Below are 18,207 nucleotides of genomic sequence, written 5' to 3'. Positions count from 1 at the left end.
GAAAAAGCGGGGGTCTGGGTCCCTTACAGCCAATCCACATCTCTCCCCCACCCTAGAACTCACAGTGAAACATTCCAGTTATAGGGGAGCTAAGTCCCAAACCCCCCGCCCTACATGTGTGCTCCCCCGGGAGCTGAGCTTTAGTGGCCTCCCTGTCTTTTCAGCGTGTCTCATTTTATTTTTAGTAGCACCTGCTCTCGGGGGTGAGCTAACTAACTGCTGAGCACTGGCCGACACATGCAGCTCACGACAAGTAACAACCCTGTTTACCTAGCTGGGTAATTCAGACGTGTATGTTTGGAGGATCACTCTGAGATAAACTGGAGAAAGAAAACTCACAGCAAAGATTTGAAAGCTATTGCACGAATCTAGATGAGACATTCTGGAGACCTGTCCGGAGGTTAGGTCAAAGGGGGAAAAGCCCGACAGCATCCGCATCATTGACCGTGCAGGGCACGGCTGATGACATCCTTTTAGGCTAGGAAAGCCAAGAAGTAGAAACTGTACCTTCTGCAGGCTTTTTCCTCATCTTGCTTGCTAGAGTCAGGACTAAAATTCTGTTGACTTAACAGATTTGTAGTCTGCTGATTTTATATAGTTTGTAAGGAATAAAGTAAAGTAAATATATATACTTATAAAAATAAGTATATATATTTACTTTACTTTATTCCTTACAAACTACATATATATATATATATATATATATATATATATATATATATATATATATATATATATATCTTAGCCCCACCACTTACCCTTCACTCCAAGGTCCACTTTGACTTAGTGTTGTGCAGGCCTGAGGCTTACGTCGAGGTTCATGCCCTTTGACCGGTCCCTCCGCATCCTCTGTGGAAGACGTTTCCTTCCGCTGCCACTTTTGCACCTTCGTGAAGAGCTAGTTATGCTTTCGTGGGTTTGCTTCTGGCTTCTTGGTCCGATTCTGTTGATCGATGAGCCTGACCCTCTGCCAGGACCCTGGTCCTGACCCAGTCATGACCTCATCAGTCTCACAATCAGGCAGAGAAGTACCACCCACCCTGTTCTACTGCAAAATTGTTTTAAACATCCTGGTTCATTTGCCTTAGAAGAAGCTTGTCTTTATCTACAAAAAAATAAAAATAAAAAATACTGCAGTTTGGGGACATCACATTAAACTATATATCCATTTGGCAGAGAATTGACATTTTACCATGTTGTCTTTCAATACAAGATCGTAGTATATCTTGCTTTGCTGACATTTCCTTACATCTTATGCCTTCTTAATTCTTCTCACCTCCTCAGGAATGATCTTTGTATGGGTCTCTCCAAGATCCTGGAAGCAACTGTACTTGTTACAGAGATGCAGGAGGAGCTCTTGATCCTTGGCCCACAGATAGAACAAAAAACAAAGGTAGATCTGGTTTGAAATTGCTTTTAAAGATTTTATGGTTTAATATAGAGCAGCATTGGGAAGCAGAGGCTCTGCTACTTGGCGAACATGGCTTCAGATCCCAGTTTTGTTAGCAGGCAGCTGGGTAGCTCTGTGGGCCTCAACTTTCTTGTCTGTAAAATGGGCAAGACAAGGACAACAATGATAGCAAAGGCCCCCAGCTAGTTGTAAAACCTCACACAGCATAACTGTGCCATCGTCCGTTGCACCACCCAGAACGGTGCTGCGGTAACTCACAGTCTGCAGCGTATTCTAAAACTTGACCTGTGTCGCATGACATGATGTTCACTGGTTCTGGTCATCCTTTGCACTTTCGTCTATTCAGCAAATATATTTCAGGCTGATTTTGGTTAATTTTTTAGCAATGAAATGAATTTTATGAATTTGTCTTGAAACGAATTTGTCTTTAAAGAAGAAATACCATGTCTCTTAAGATGCATTCTCAAAAGACCTGCGTGTCTCATTAGGAAATGGAAGCCCTAGTGGAAAAACTGCAGAAAGATTCACAAGTCGTGGAGAAGGTCCAGATGCTTGTTAAACAGGATGAAGAAATTATGGCTGAAGAAGAAAGAATTGTGGAAGAGTATGCTAAGGTAAGCACCAGTGTATAATCCATCACAGTTATTGGGACATTTGCAAAAAACGATGGCTTGCTTTGCCTAACTCCCACCCCAAAAAAAAAGGGACACTGTCTGGTACATGTAGCATGGTGTTTGCTGCACCATCTGGTGTCACGATCACGTGCAAGGTGCGTGCAAGGACTTCCCACAGACCGGATTCCGGATCGGTGTATTGCAAATCTTGTTTCTCCTCCATTACCCACGTAGCTCTTAGACCTCGTGGCATAAATTGTTACACTATGTCCCTTGGCTGAGCACTTAGTGTCATCTGCCCAGGAAAGCTGGAACAGGGGACAGCAAAAGCATTTCTAGAAGGCATTCCTAATTGACATAGCTTGCAGTAACTTAATTATACAGACAGGTGACTGTGTCCAGACCCCAAACCTGTCCCCGGGCATTCCCATGACACCTGGCCCGACAGGAAACCTGATTGCAGTTACAATGTCTAACTTGTGCAAGTCTGGAGAAAACACGCATCCCTGCCGACATTGGCGGAGCTCCTTCCAGGGCCCGGGGGGGGAGGGGAGAAGCTGGGCCTGGGCCCATTGAGGGGCTCTGAAGCTTAGGCTTCATTAGCCAGGCAGTGACCCCTGTCACGGGACAACCCCTTGAAAGGGCATTGCTACTGCCCACTGAGTCGGATGGAGAAGGCCGGAACCACACCCAGCGTCTCATCAGGGATGGAATAACGCACACGCTCCCAGCAGTGTAAGTAGCACATATCGTAAAAAAGTCCAAGCTACTTTCCAAGTTCAAAATAGAAGACTGTATGGTGTACAGCCTGTACATTCGGACACATCTGGGGGCTTCTGACTTTGTTGCAGGAAACTGCCCACAAAGTAAAAAGCGTGCTGCCAGCTCTGGAAAAGGCGGTGGTGGCTCTGAGTGCCCTGGACAAAACCGATGTGGCGGAGCTGAGGTGGGTCACCTGCATTTGTCGGAGCTGCGAATGCTCACAATAAAACACAGACACGAAGGAAGAGGGACTAGGCCTCTATTCCTGTGTTGTTAGACTGAGCCATTCTTAGCCATCTTGGTGACTTGAAATTTGTCATCATGCGTGTCACATGCTGAGTGTCGTCGCCTTGTGGCGCCATCAGCCACAGGGCGTGTCAGCGTCTTATGTCACCTCTAGAAAGGAAGGCTCCCGCCAGCCAGGCTGCAGGCCGCACGGGAAGAAATGGGACGATCCCAAGGTTTCTAGCTGGAATCTTGGAGAGATGCTCGCGACTGGAGTTTGCTGTCACCCCTCAGATGTGCTGAGTTGTCCATTATTTACCAGAAATAGTATTTCCGTTAAAGATGCAGAAGTAGGCCAGTCTGCCATATTTGTCACACGTGCTTGACTCTAAGGATGGACAATCTGTCTTTAATCAGTGGGGCCCTCCGGGGAAAGCACCACAGCCGAAGCCACTCTGCTTGGGAGCAGAGAACCGAACGGACTTGCACGCACACCAGGAAGGTGTCTCAGGGAAGGATGTGGTAAGCAGGAGACACAGAAAGCACAAGTCTGAAGGCAGAAAGGTGCTTCGGGCCCGTGAGCGCGAGGGACAGCATGAGTCCCCGCAGGCAAAGTAGCAGCATGCCTCATGCCTTTGTTCCAGAAAGTCCGTTCTCTCAGCTCTTCTCTGGTGGACATTCCCCAGAGAGAGGCCAGTGCAAATACCCGTGAGCCTGATTTCTGCGGGTGGTGTGTGACCTGGGCTAGCTCACAGGCTCTGCCGCCAAGCTTCCTGGGCAGAGATCCTGCCATTGCCTCCCTATGCCTCAGCTTCCCTTTTATGCAACAGGGATAACAGGTCATCAGAGGACTGGATGGCTTAAAACACGTCAGGGGCCTAGAACGAGTCTGGCGTGAGGCAAGGGCTCAAGTTAAGAGGGCTCAAATCAAGAGGTTTCTTTGGATCAAGCAGCCCTTTCCCTGGCTAAAAAAACCTAGCTCTTCCAGGGATTGCGTCCCATATGTCTTGGGGGTTTTTTGGTTGGTTGGTTCACTGGTTGGTTTTTAGGATTCTACCTTATGATATTGCTAATGTGCATTTCACTTTGATTCCAACGCCAGATAAACGGGACACCTTACAGTAGGAATTCTTGGGGTGTGCGGCAGAGACATCCAGAAGATACAAAGTGCAAAGGGCTGTCTCTCATAGGATTAGCAGTGTTAGCCACTGGAAGAAGAAGGGGGGTAGTAGAAAATAGAGGTGGGGCAAACCAGAGTCTAAGCCTGAGGACTTCTGGGTAGTAATGAGGCCTTTAAGCCGATTTCCAAAGTAGGTAGGTCTTGCTTTGAATCAGGTATATTTGTTTCTGGAAAGTGACATGTAGGTGGGATTATAGTCTATTGAGTGTATTTTCCCTTTAATTTACATTAAAATTTTATCAAGAATATATTTTATCTTAACCATATTCCCATTATGTTTGCTTTAAAAAAGAGTCAAACATAGGCAAAATTGAGGAAAAACTTGTTTTTGGAGCTTTCCTTTCTCCTCTGCGGACCTTATCTCTCTTTTCCTAGTTCCTCTGTTACAATCTTTCTCCTTCTTTCAAAAAAAACCATGCTGATAATCTCAGAAAAGTCATCTGAGAAATTAGTTCCAAACAAAGTGTTAATGATTTAATTATTTAGTTCTGAAAAATATCTGCATTTTAAAAGTAGACTACAAATGAAAACAAAGATTAATCTAAATAAATGAGTCTCTAATGGTAAAATTTAAGGTAGGGGAATCTTCTTGGTAACCCCCGTAGACAGTGTTGTACACATATCTATGTTCATTGCCTGCCTTCTTTTGGGAAGTCTGTATGGTTTCATTTGGGGGAGACTCATTACTCATTACCATGGATGGACCCCTGCCTTTTGTTCCCAAGTCCCAAATGCTGTTGATAGCAGCCAAAACTTACTTCTCGTGACTGCTCTTCTGACCCCTGGCTTTCCAGAGCGTCACCTTCTCACTAATGGTGCCGGGGCATGTCAGCTGATGAGGACATGGATAAGAAGCAGTTTCCAGTGTTCCAATAATCACACCTGAGAGACCCACTCCGGCCCTCCCTCCCGCACTCTGCTCTATCAGTGATTTCATACTAGGAATCTTAGATCAGGGTGGGGAAATGTTGGAGGACGTGTTTAAGGGGAGTGGCACAGTTGTCTCTGTCGAGTAGTTCTTAGTACCTCAGCACTGGTGTAACATGAGGGTTCCTGCTTTAAAGACTCTGCAGTGAGTACTTTGATGCGGAAAAGGTCCTCTAACTCAACTGTTCTTCATATTTAAGTGTCATGCATGTCATCTTCCTGAAGCAAAGGTATCTGTATATTAAACATACCCGAATATTTAAAAATACCCAAAACTGAAATATGTTTTCATATTTCATAATTTATAGTTTCATATTTTCATATTTCATATTTCATAGTTTCATATTTCAAAATGACTAAATAGTTATCCTTACGAAAATGCCTGTCCGGCATCTGTGTGTATCGCCAGCTGCGGGGTTTACAGGGTGCGTGCGACGTCCGCTGTGAAGCTGACTGGGTTTCCACCACTGTTGCAGAGTGTACACGCGGCCTCCCTTCCTCGTGCTGACCGTCATGAATGCCGTCTGCATTCTTCTGCAGAAGAAGCCTAACTGGGCCTCAGCGAAGTTGCTTCTTTCAGAAACTGGTTTCCTGAAAAAACTGGTTAACCTTGACAAGGACAGCATCCCGGAGAAGGTAAGAAGTCGACCCCTAATGAGTGCACAGCTGATGCTTTCCATGCTCATAGTCTGGAAGAGTCCAGCAGACGTGGTAAAATTGGTGTTGGGCATTGGCATGGCAAGTCAGGGGTGCAGGTTAAAAGATGATAGAGCAGGCTCCGAGAGGAGACGTAACAGGTCTTCTGGGAGTGCTCATGGGGGAAGGCCGTGTCTCAGAATCTCTTTAATGAGAGAAGAGGCCAACAGAGGGAGGCACTGCATCACACTAAGAAATGCAGTCAATTATCATATGGTTTCACTTATTTGTGGAGCATAACAAATAGCATGGAGGACATGGGGAGTTAGGAGAAGGGAGTTGGGGGAAATTGGAAGGAGAGGTGAACAATGAGAGACTATGGACTCTGAAAAACAATCTGAAGGATTTGAAGAGGTGGTGGGGTGGGAGGTTGGGGGAACCAGGTGGTGGATATTAGAGAGGGCGCGGAGTGCATGGAGCACTGGGTGTGGTACAAAAAACAATGGATACTGTTATGCTGAAAATAAATTTAAAAATTTTTAAAAAAAATGCAGGAGTGGTTTGAAGTGTCTGGGATTTCTTAAAGTTCAGATATAATTGGTATACGACATTGTATTACTTTCAGGTGTACAATATAATGACTCAGTATTTGTATATTTTGTGAAATGATCACCACAGTAAGCATAGTCATCCTCTGTCCCCACATACAGAGTCACAAATATCTTTTCTTACAGTGATAACTTTTAAGATCTACTCCATAACAACCTTCAAATACACAATACGATATCTGTAGCTATTTTAGCTGGGATTTACTTATCTTCTAAATGGAAGTTTCCTCCTTTGACCCCCTTCACAATCCCTAACCGCCCCCCACCTCTGACAACCACCAATCTATTCTCTGTATCTGTGAGCTCAGTTTTTTGTTTTAAAGTCCACAGATAAGTGATGGATCTTTCTCTGTCTTATTTCACTCAGCGTAATGCCCTCAAGTCCCATCCATGTTGTCACAGCTGGGAGGATTTCCTTCTTTTTTATGGCAGAATAATATTGCCGTGTGTGTGTGTGTGTGTGTGTGTGTGTGTGTGTGTGTGTGTGTCTTTTCTTTATTCACTCATCCATCAGTGGACACTTAATTTGCTCCCATGTCTTTGCTCTTGCAAATGGTACTTTAATGAACATAGGAATACATATATCTTTTCAAGTTATTGTTCTTGTTTCTATTAGATAAACACCCAGAAGTAGAATTGCTGGACCAATGGTAGTTCCATTTTTTAATTTAATCGAGGAGCCTCCATACTTTTTCCATGATGGCTGTACCAATTTACAATCCCACCAACAGTGCACGAGGGCTCCTTTTTCTCCACATCCTCACTTGTTGTCTCTTGGCTTTCTGATCCTAGTCACTCTGACAGCTGTGAGGTCATATCTCACTGTGGTTTTGACTTGCATTTCCCTGATGATGAGTAAACATTGAGCCCATTTTCATGCATCTGTTGGCAATCTCAGTGTCTTCTTTGGAAAAATATCTATTTAGATCCTCTGCCCAATTTTTAATCAGATTGGGTTTTGGTGTTTTGTTTTGTGTTTTGTTTTTGTTTGGGGTGTGTTTTTTGTTTGCTTAATTTTTTAAAAAATTTTATTTATTTATTGGACAGAGAGAGAGTGTAAACAGGGCAGCAGCAGGGAGAGGAAGAAGCAGGCTCCTGCTGAGCAGGGAGCCTGACATGGGGCTTGATCCCAGGACCCTGGGATTATGACTTAAGCTGAAGGCGGACGCTTAACCAACTGAACCACACTGGTGCCCCTGTTTGTTTGGTTTTTGTTTGCATGTTTGTTTTGCTTTTGAGTTAGAGGAGTTCTTTATATATGTTGGATATTAACTGTATCATAAATATCGTTTGCAAATATTTTCTTCCATTCTGTAGGTTGCCTTTTCATTTTGCTGATGGTTTCCTTTACTGTGCAAAAGCTTTTTAGTTTGACGTAGTCATATTTACTTGTTTTTGTTTTCGTTGCCTTTCCTTTTGGTATCAAATCCAAAATCATTGCCAAAATCAATGTCAAGGAGCTCACCATTGGTGTTTTCTTCCAGGAGTTTTATGGCTTTGGGTCTATATCCAAGTCTTTAACCCATTTATTTCTGTGTTAGTTCTGTGTGTGGTGAGATAGGGGTCCAGCTTCATTCTCCTGCATGTGGCTGTCAAGTTTTCCCGACACCATTTTTGTAGAGATTATCCTTTCGTCATTGTATATTCTTTTTTATTTTTATTATTTTTTTTATTTTTATTTTTTTGAGAGCCGGGGAGGGGTTGAGGGAGGGAGAGAATCTCCATGCTGGGCATGGAGCCTGATGCAGAGCTCAGTCACACAACCCTGAGGTCACAACCTGAGCTGAAAGAAGTCAGATGCTTAACTGACTGAGCCGCCCAGGCGCCCCTCCCCATTGTCTGTGCTTGGCTCCTTTGTTATAAATTAACCAACCCTATGTACGTGGGCTCATTTCTGGACACTCAGTTCTGGTCTATCAATCTGTGTGTCTGTGTTATGACCGGACCGTACTGTCCTGGTCACTACAGCTTTGAAATCAGGAAGCGTGATGCCTGCAGCCTTGTTTTCCATTCTCATGATTATCGGACTGTTTGGGGCCTTTGTGGCTCCACACAAACTTTAGTATTTCTGTGGAAATGACATTGGAATTCTGATAGGGATTTCATTCAATCTGTAGATTGCTCTGGGTGTTACAGACATTTTAATAATATTTTTTCAGTCTACGAGCATAAAATAACTTTTCACTTACTGTGTCTTCTTTAATTTCTTTCATCAGTGTCTTCAGTTTTGGGTATACTTGCAACTGTACTGAATTCATTTTTTGATGGCATCTTTAGGGTAGTCTACATAGAATATGTCATCTGCAGATAGTGACAGTTTTTACTTCTTTTCTGATTTGGATGCCTTTCATCTTTTTCTTACCTAGTTGCTCTGGCTATGACTTCGGATACTGCGTTGAATAAAAGTGGTGAGAGTAAGCATCCTCTCCTATTCCTGATGTTAGAAGAAAAGCTTTCAGCTTTTCACTATTAAGTAGGATGTTAACTGTGGGCTTGTCATGTACAGTCTTTATCATGTTAAGGTATATTCTAGCTCTACCCAGTTTGTTGAGCATTTTTATCATAAATGAATATTGAGTTTAGTCAAATGCTTCTTCATCTATTAAGATGATAATGTGATTTTTATCCTTCACTTTGTTAATGTGGTGTATCACCTTGATTGATCAATTGATATTAAACCATCCTTGACCCCTTGAAATAGATCCCACTCGATCATGGTTTATACTTTCAGTGAACTGTTGAATTCAGCTTGCTAATAGTTTGCTGAGGATTTTGCACCATTGTTCATCAGGGATATCGGCCTGTAATTTTCTTTTTTTGTGGTGTCCTTGTCTGGTTTTTGTATCAGGGTAATACTAGCCTTATAAAATGACTTTACATGTGTTCCCTTTTTTGTTTTTTGGAAGTCTCTGGGAAGGATTGGTATTCTTTTCAATATGTTTGATAGAATTCACCACTGAAGTCAACTAGTCCTGGTCTTTTTGTATGTTGGGAGGTTTTTCATTACTGATTCTATCTCCTTACCAATAATTATTTTGTCCAGATTTTCTGTTTTATTATTCAGTCTTGGTAGGTTGCATGCTTCTAGGAATTTATCCGTTTCTTTTAAATTGTCCTGTTTGTTGGTATATAGTTGTAAGTAGCAGTCTCTTATGATCTATTTGTATCTCTATGGTATCAGTTGCAGTATCTCTTTTGTTTCTGATTTTATTTATTTCAGTGCTCTTTTTTCCTTGGTAAATTAGCTGTAGGTTTTTCAATTTAATGTTGTCTTTTTAAATCTTTTTTTAAATTTTTTTTTATTTTTTTTTAAGATTTATTTATTTGACAGAGATCACAAGTAGGCAGAGGCAGGCAGAAAGTGGGGAGGGGGAAGCACACTGCCCGCTGAGCAGATAGCCCAACCTGGGGCTTGATCCCAGGACCCCGAGATCATGACTTGAGCCAAAGGCAGAGGCTCAACCCACTGAGCCACCCAGGTGTCCCTAAGAGTTGTCTTTTTAAAAAAACAACTCTTAGGGGCACCTGGGTGGCTCAGCTGGTTAAGCGGCTGCCTTCAGTTCAGATCATGATCCCAGGATCCTGAGATGGAGCCCCGCATCAGGCTCTCTGCTCAGCAGGAAGCCTACTTCTCTCTCTCCAACTCCCCCTGCTTGTGTTCCCTCTCCTGCCGCCTCTTTCTCTGTCAAATAAATAAATAAAATCTTTAAAATTTAAAAAAAAAAACACTCTTAGATTCATTGATCTTTTCTATTGTGTTTTTATTTTGGTTTATTTATTTAAAGATTTTATTTATTTGTCAAGAGAGAGCACAAGCAGGGGAAGCAGCAGAGGGTGTGGGAGAAGCAGACTCCCCGCTGATCAGGGAGCCTGATGCAGGGCTCAATCCCAGGACCCTGAGATGGTGACCTGAGCCGAAGGCAGATGCTTGACCGACTGAGCCACCGAGGCGCCCCCTCTATTGTGTTTTTAGTCTCTATTTCCTTTACTTCTGCTCTCATTTTTATTGTTTCTTCCTTCTCTTTGGACTTCACTCGTTCTTCTTTTGCTAGTTTTGTTAGATATGTCAAACTAGAAGACTAACCCTTAGGTCAGAGCCATAAGATAAGCATAGAGGCCTCTGTCACTGAACAACTAGGAACTTGTGGAGGGGGCGGAGGTGCGAGTCTACAGGGACACTTTCAGGACTATTTTTCCCTTGACTGTGGCCTCAGGAGGGAAGCGTCATTGGCTTTCAAAGCAGATATTTTGGGGGTCTTCTCTCAGGTACAGGCCTAAAAAGTCGAGAGAGAAGCTTGGGGTTGTGAGTTCCCTCCCAGTTGTGGGTCACCGTGTCAGGAGTGGGGTGTACCGCAAGATTACGTCTCAGCTTCTGTTCCCAGTTCCAGGGGTGTTTCTTCTCATTGCCCAATGTGTAGGAGTCATTCAGGTAGCTTTTTGGTTTCTTTTGGAGATAGTTGATCTGTACATAGTTGTAGATTTGGAGAAGGTGAGTTCAGGGTCCTCCTGCATCACTGTCTTGAACTGGATCCTGAAGATTTATTTTTGTTTGTGTAACAAATATTCATATAACAAACGTGTGCCAGACACTCTTCTGAGCACTTTACAAATATGAATTCATGCTGGAGGAGATGGGGGCAGATTGGAGCAGAGAAAAAATTGAAGGAAATGGGGTAGCCTGGACTCTAGGGAATGGTTTCGCTGGAACAGATTTAATTCAGCAGAATAGAGATTTACCGTCGGACTTCAAGGAGGATGAAAATCTGAGCAAGCATTGGAGTTGAGGGCCCTAGTAGAGCCAGAGGCCACACTGGACAGGTGCATATTGTAGGAAGAGGAGGGGTACGGCAGGGACGGTGGGAGGTTAGGAGGGCCTGGACCGAGGTACATTAGGTAGTAGTAAGAGGGCCACATGCCACAGACATGGCTACCAGCCAATGCCTGTGGCATCAGAGGCTGCAAAAGGTGAGGAAGAGAATCCCCCCAGGCCCCAGGAGGGAGTACTATCCCACCTAACCTGGATTTCAGATTTCTCATCCCAGCAAGGTCAGAGAATCAACTGCTGTTGTTTTCGGTCACCCAGTTTGTGGGAATTTGTCACCATGCTCACAGGAAGCAAATAGAGATATGGGTCCCAGACAGTGGTTGCTGCAGTAACAAGTACCCAGAAACATGAAAGCAGCTTTGGAAGTGGCTGACATGTAGAGCTGGAGGACTACGTAGACCGGGTACTGGGCAGGAGCTGGGCTGAGAGCTCCATGCAGGGGCAGCCGGGTAGATCTGTAGATGCATATGAGGCACTGTCCTTGGTTCATTCAGTAACCTTCCAAGGGACATCATGAGACATGACGAGAGCTCACAAGACCAATTCATTCCTTGGTGTTACGAAGGTAACATTGTAATAGGGAGGCCAGAAGTCACACAGCTAATACCACAGTCAATTAATTACTTAGATGATGATCCGTGCTATTAGGAAATACAAGGTAGTGTATGAACAAGGCAACGTTTTTAGCAGAATGTTAAGGTTGCCATCCATGTTATTCCTGAATTAATGTAAAACTACGGACTCTCTGAAGCATTCTTAACAAAAATGATTCCCCGTGGTTTTGTTTAAACAGGCCTTTCAAGCTAAAATAATAGCTCATTGAAAGAAAGTATTAAAAGCGTAACAGTATTTTAAGCAATAATGAAAACACCAATAGTAAGTTGATAATAGACTACCTGCCATGTAAATTGCATAGCAAAATGCTCTTCTGTCCTCCCAGGCAAGAGAGGAAATGCCTGGTAGGGAAGGAAGAGAAAAGGAGTCTCCGTCTGAGAAAGATTTTATTTTGATGATGACTCCCCAAAGTAGAAGAGAAATAGTATGTATCCAACTGGAAACAAGGTTGTGCCCATAGATGAGGTGACTGGGAAGCCAGAGTATCCTCAGGGACCCCAGCTGGCCAGGGTCTCGCTGCCTCTGCTGCAGATGACAGGGCCCTTCAAGTAGCAACCTTACCCTGCCAACGTGCCCCTTGGGGACAGAAGGTTGGGGATGGTGTCCCGTCTGCTCACACCTCAGGGGCACAAGTCCCTTTGGTGGAACTCCAGCAGAGCCAGCAGGCCAGCCACAGCAGCAACAATATGTCCAAGGTGTCCGTCCCAGATGTTTCTCTATGCAGCTGCTGGAGTCGCTGTGTCCCAGCTGCGGCCACACAGCTCTGACTGAGGAGGGCCGAGGATTTCTCGTGGGAAATACAAGTTCATTTTCATAGGGACTGAGGAAAACTTTGGGACACGAGCATTGCTTTTTCTCGTAATACACGGAATTGTATTATCTCTAGGTCTTCACGAAGCTGAAAAAAATTGTAACCTTACCTGATTTCAACCCAAACAAGGTTGCCCTCGTGTCAGTTGCCTGTTGCTCTATGTGCCATTGGATCATAGCTCTGAATAACTACCATGAAGTACGGAAGGTACGTCCTGTCCCCCCCAAGTGTCGTCTCCCTGAGTATGGTCCCCCCAAGTGTCGGCACCAGCCCAGAAGTCACACGGCCTAGCCCCAGGGAGAGGGTACACGCCACAAAGCGCATGGGAACTGCCGTGGGAAGAATACCCCTAGTGAAAACCACTTTAATCCAAGATCCTATGCTAACAGGCCTCAATTTTATGTTTTCTGTTTTTATTATTCTATTTTTATTTTATAAATTATCTTATAAATAAATTTATCTTATAAATATTTATATTTCTTATTTTATTTTTATTATTTTATTTTATTTATAGCAACTGTGCTCTTGTCTTATTTGCTGATTTTCATATGTTTCACCATATTAAACTACTTGCTATCCCTTTAGTACACATAATTCTAGGAAAGCCGATTGGAAGAATTGACACTTACAAATGTCTTTCAAACATAAGCAACATTTTTAACAGCAATCTTGACAATTTTTTAGCACTTGAACGTTATGACATTCTTTTTTAGGTGGTGGTCCCTAAGCAAATCCGGGTAGCTGAAGCTCAAAATGTCCTCAAAATTGCACGACAAAGGTTGGCCGAGAAACAAAGAGGTTTGCAGCTGGTAAGACGTTTGTTTGCTTGTTAAACTTGCAACAGCTTTGTGAACTAGTCAGAAACACCAAGAAGAGGTCATTCTCTCCATAGAGTTTCATCAGTTTAGGGTAAAATGAGGATAATAGTAAAGGTAGTAAAGAGATTAATTGTGATTAAGCAAATAATACAGGGCTATATGTACAGGTGCCTTTCACATAATAAAACACTAAATAATGCTAAATATTACTGTGTCAGTAATGTATTAATTTACCATTTCACCAGATTTCTCCCAGGAGAGCTTGGTGACTTCTGTCTACCAAAGACTTACCCAGTATCAATCTGTGATTTTAAAAACTGTCCTTAACCTGTTTATATCAAATTACTCTGCTGTTTTATAAAGATGTGGTTTTGTCTTAAACTTCTTGGTGTTCAGTTAAAACAGGAGTGTCATGACGGGAGGGAGGACCAAGGTTGCCAGCCCACTCACAGGCATTCTGAGAGGGGGTGACCCAGCAGGGAAAGGCAGCCCTCTGGCACCTTCTGTTCGCCTGTATACGGTCTTTCTCCCAAACCTCCCCTGCCCCCACACCATTTCAATAAAATTCTCTCTTTCTCAAATCTGGGGATTTCATTTAAAATTTGAATTTTGGTCTTCACTTGAAAATCCAGAAGCTCTGGTAGCCATGGGCTGGCACTCACATGGCTATAAACCTCCAACACACTGCAAATATTTATGTCACCCGCCTGCTCCCCACCAGGTATTTCTTGAAAACTTGGCTATATAAAAAGTATTGGATAGTTTGAAGAAAATTAACAAATTTTTACTGAATGCATTTTATGTTGGCATGTCATTTTACTACTACTATTTTGTTGCCAATTATGATGTATGTATCCAGTCCCATTTAGAGATGTGTTGCTTATAGCTGACATTTACAGAGCACAGACTCTGCTCCCAGTGCCACGTGGAGGCTTTATACGAACTTTCTCGGTCAGTCCTCAAGTCACCTTTCAGAAGGAGATGTTTCCAAGGGAGAAAACTAAAGTCAAAGATTTAGTAAATTTGTCCAATACCTTGAACCTCTAAGTGGCGACCACACTCTAACCCAGGTCTAACTCAAAAGCACTTACGGGCTCCACAAAATATACTCCCATCCATGAGTGATACGCAAACCATCCAACAGCCAGTGTGGCCCAGACGCCAGCCAGTCACGGAGCAGTGTGGGGTCCTGGAGGCCACCTACAAAGACAGGATAGTCGGGGGGGAGGGCCAGGATGGGCAGTGGTAGGGCTGGGAGCCCTCTCCAGGGTGTGGCACAGGACCACTTAGCAACCACTGCAGAAATAGTTCGATATTTATACAATTGGCGTGCCTCCGTCAGCCCATTTCTGACCCACATGCAAGTTCATGAATGGAGTAGCCCAGGACAGGAGAAAGGTTACTTCATAATTTAAAGAAAAAAAAAATTACACATTATACAACTTAGTAAACAGGGAGTTTGAGAAGAAATACAGCTGACCTTTGAACAACACAGGCTAGAACAGCAAGGTCCGCTTCTACGTGGATGGTTTTCAGTAAACACAGCACAGCACTATAAATGTATTTTCTCCTCCTTGTGACTTTTATAATGACATTTTCTTGTTTCTACCTTCCTTTATTATGAGAATATCGTATACGTGGCACATACAAAATACGCTTTGTGTTATCAGTAAGGCTTCTACTCAGCAGCAGGCTATTAGTAAGTAAGCTCTGGGGAGACAGAAGTGGATTTTCAGCTGCATGGGGGTGTTCAGGGGTATCCCTAACCCTTGTGTTGTTCAAGGCTCACCTGAAATTTTTAATTTAATGGAAATATCCATTCGTTGTTTTTCAATAATTATTAGAAATTCTGTGTAAGTAAATTTAAAAACCTGAATGATATGCCTGGTTTTCATGAAATTCTTAGTCACTAAAAGTCAACCAAAAATAAACTTGAAAGCCTAAATAAGCAAAAATCAGAAATTTAAAAGGTCTGAGATAGAACCACCAGACACAAGCTTTGCACAGTGGCAGTATCGTAGCCAATGAGGTTTATCCGAGGCGCGATTATTGCTAATTGAGAACCACCAGACAGAAGATAAGGAAAGAGGAATGAGCAGCATGACGAACCAGCGAGACCTACAGGCAGTACCAGCACTGCGTCCAACAGCAGAACACAGAGTGGGTCTTCCTGGATTCTTAGAGGCAGATGGCCACCAAGTACCTTCTCTGACCACAAGGAGTGAAGTTGGCAACCGAGAACAGAGGAGAACTGGAAAATTCATAGATACGTGAGGATCCAACAATGAGCTCCAGAGCAATCAGTGACCCAAAGAAGAATCATAAGGTACGTTTGGAAATACTTAGAGACAAATGAAAACAGAGCACAACGTATCAAAACTCCTGGCATGCAGTGAAAGCAGTGCCCAGAGGGACATTCGGAGCTGTGGACTGCTACGTTAAAAAGAAGGAAGATCCTTGGTGCCTGGGTGGCTCCATCGGTTAAGGCTCTGCCTTTGGCTCAGGTCATGATCCCAGGGTGCTGGGATCAAGCCCCGAGTTGGGCTCCTTGCTCAGTGGAGAGTCAGCCTCTCTCTCTCCCTCTGCCTGCTGCTCTGCCTACTTATGCTCTGTCAAATAAATAAATAAAATCTTTAAATTAAAAAAAGAAGGATCTCAATAACCTCACTTTATACTTTAAGGAACTCGAAAAAGAACACACTAAGCCCAATATATAGCTAATGGAAAGAAATAATAAATATTAGAGCAAAGGTAAACAAAATAATCAAAAAGCAAGAGGAAATCAGTGAAACCAAACATTGGTTCTTTGAGATCATCAACATTAACAAACCATTAACTTAGATTCCTAAAAATTCAACCAAAATTAGTAGAATAAACAAAGCCAGTAAAGTTGCAAAATGCAAAATCAATATACAGAAATCAGTTGTGTTTCATTACGTCAACAACAAACTATCTGAAAAACAAATTAAGAAAACAATCACATTGACAATTGTGTCAAAAAAAAATAAAATGCCTAAGAATAAATTTAACCAAGGAGTTGAAAGCAACTCCTTGGTACTGTACTCTATATTCTGAAAACTGTAAGACATTGAGGAAAGAAAAGGAAGAAGATACAAATAAATGGAATGATAGTCCATGCTCATGGCTAGAAAGAATTAACATTGTAAAATGTCTGTACTACCCAAAGCCAGCAACAGATTAAATGCAATCCCTATCAAAATTCCAAGGCATTTTTCACAGGACAAACAATCCTAGAATTTGTATGGGGCCACAAAATTTGTTATTTTTTCTGGTTTTGGTTTTTTGTTGGTTTTTTTTTTTTTTGGTGATACACAGTCTAAAAGGTGTGAGATATTACCTCTTACTGACTAAGCCACCCAGGCACCCCAATACTGACTATCTCTTCATGTCTGTTGGCCATCTATATGTCTTCTTTGGAAAAATGTTTAGTTCATCTGCTCATTTTTTTTTTTTTTTTTTTGAGAGAGAGAGAGAGAGCACACACAAATGGGGGAGGGGCAGAGGGAAAGGAGAGAGAGAATCCCAAGCAGACTCCTTGGCAAGCACAGAGCCTAATGTGGGGCTCCACCCCACAACCCTAAGATCATGACTGAGTCTAAATCAAGAGTCAGGCACTTACCCGATTGAGCCCCCCAGAGACCCTATCCTCTGCTCATTTTCTGATCAGATGGTTTGAGGTTTTGTTACTGAGTTGTAGAAGTTCTTTATATATTTTGGATATTAGCCTCTTACCCAACTGTTCTGCAAAACTGTTCCCCCATTACATAGGTTACCCTTTCATTTTCTTTGATGTAGTCTTTCTTTTGATCAAACTTTGATGTAGTCCTACTTTTGATCAAACTTTGATGTAGTCCTAGTTGGTGACTTTTGGTTTGTATACTCTTAGTGTTAAATCCAAAAAACTCATCACCAAGACCAATGTCAAGCAGTTTCTTCCTTACATTTTCTACTAGGAGTTTTATGGTGTTTTGATTTATTTTGAGTTAATTTGTGTAAATGGTGTAAAGTAGGAGTCCATTTGCATTGTTCTGCATGTTTCCCAGCTCCATTTGTCGAAGAGACTATCATTTCCCCATTGGATGTTCTTGGCTCCCTCATCGAATATTACTTGACCATACATGCCAGGATTTGATCCTGGGTGCTCTCTTCTGTTCCATTACTCTGTGCGTCTATTTTATCCTGTTGCCATACTGTTTTTATTATTGTATAGGAATGCTACTGATTTCTGGATATTGATCTTAACATCTCACAACTTCACTAACATTGTTGATTAGTTCTAACAGTTTTGGGGGGGTGAGTCTTTGGGATTTTCTATATACAAAAGCATCTCATCTGCAAATAGTGACACTTTTCCTTAATTTGTTTCTGATTTGGGTGCTACTTATTTCTTTGTCTTGCCTGATTGGAAGTCCTCTGATCAGGACTTCCAATACTGTAACGAGTAAGAACAATGATAGTGGGCATCCTTATCCTGTTCCTGATCTTAGAGGAAAAATTCTCAGTTCTTCACCATGGAGTATAATGTTAACTATGGATTTGTATTAACTACCCTTTATTACCTTAAGGTTTGTTCCTTCTATACATGATCTGTTGATGGTTTTTACCATGAAAGGATATTGTATTCTGTCAGATGCTTTTTCTGCACTTATTGTGATGCTCATGAGACTTCTATCCTTCTCTTAATATGATGTAATACATTTATTGACTTGCATATGTTGAACCATCCTTGTATCCCAGGGATAAATCCTACACGG

The 18,207-nt window shown here is 42.5% G+C and overlaps 1 protein-coding gene and 1 pseudogene across 1 annotated transcript in view; both read left to right on the top strand.

The window, feature by feature from the left end:
* Positions 1-18,207, top strand: part of DNAH14 (dynein axonemal heavy chain 14) — a 326,637-nt gene that overhangs the window by 231,041 nt on the left and 77,389 nt on the right. The window contains exons 58-63 of the mRNA XM_047705359.1: positions 1,285-1,393; positions 1,900-2,025; positions 2,877-2,971; positions 5,596-5,755; positions 12,690-12,821; positions 13,328-13,423. Of these exons, the coding sequence (XP_047561315.1) occupies positions 1,285-1,393; positions 1,900-2,025; positions 2,877-2,971; positions 5,596-5,755; positions 12,690-12,821; positions 13,328-13,423 (718 nt within the window). The remainder of the gene's footprint in view (positions 1-1,284; positions 1,394-1,899; positions 2,026-2,876; positions 2,972-5,595; positions 5,756-12,689; positions 12,822-13,327; positions 13,424-18,207) is intronic.
* LOC125086498 (uncharacterized) lies at positions 15,428-15,643 on the top strand (annotated as a pseudogene).

This window comes from Lutra lutra, chromosome 15 (genome assembly GCF_902655055.1).
Source record: "Lutra lutra chromosome 15, mLutLut1.2, whole genome shotgun sequence".
In the NCBI taxonomy this organism is placed as follows: Eukaryota; Metazoa; Chordata; class Mammalia; order Carnivora; family Mustelidae; genus Lutra; species Lutra lutra.
Note: the sequence above shows the minus strand (reverse complement) of the source record. Positions and strands in the feature narration are given on the sequence as shown.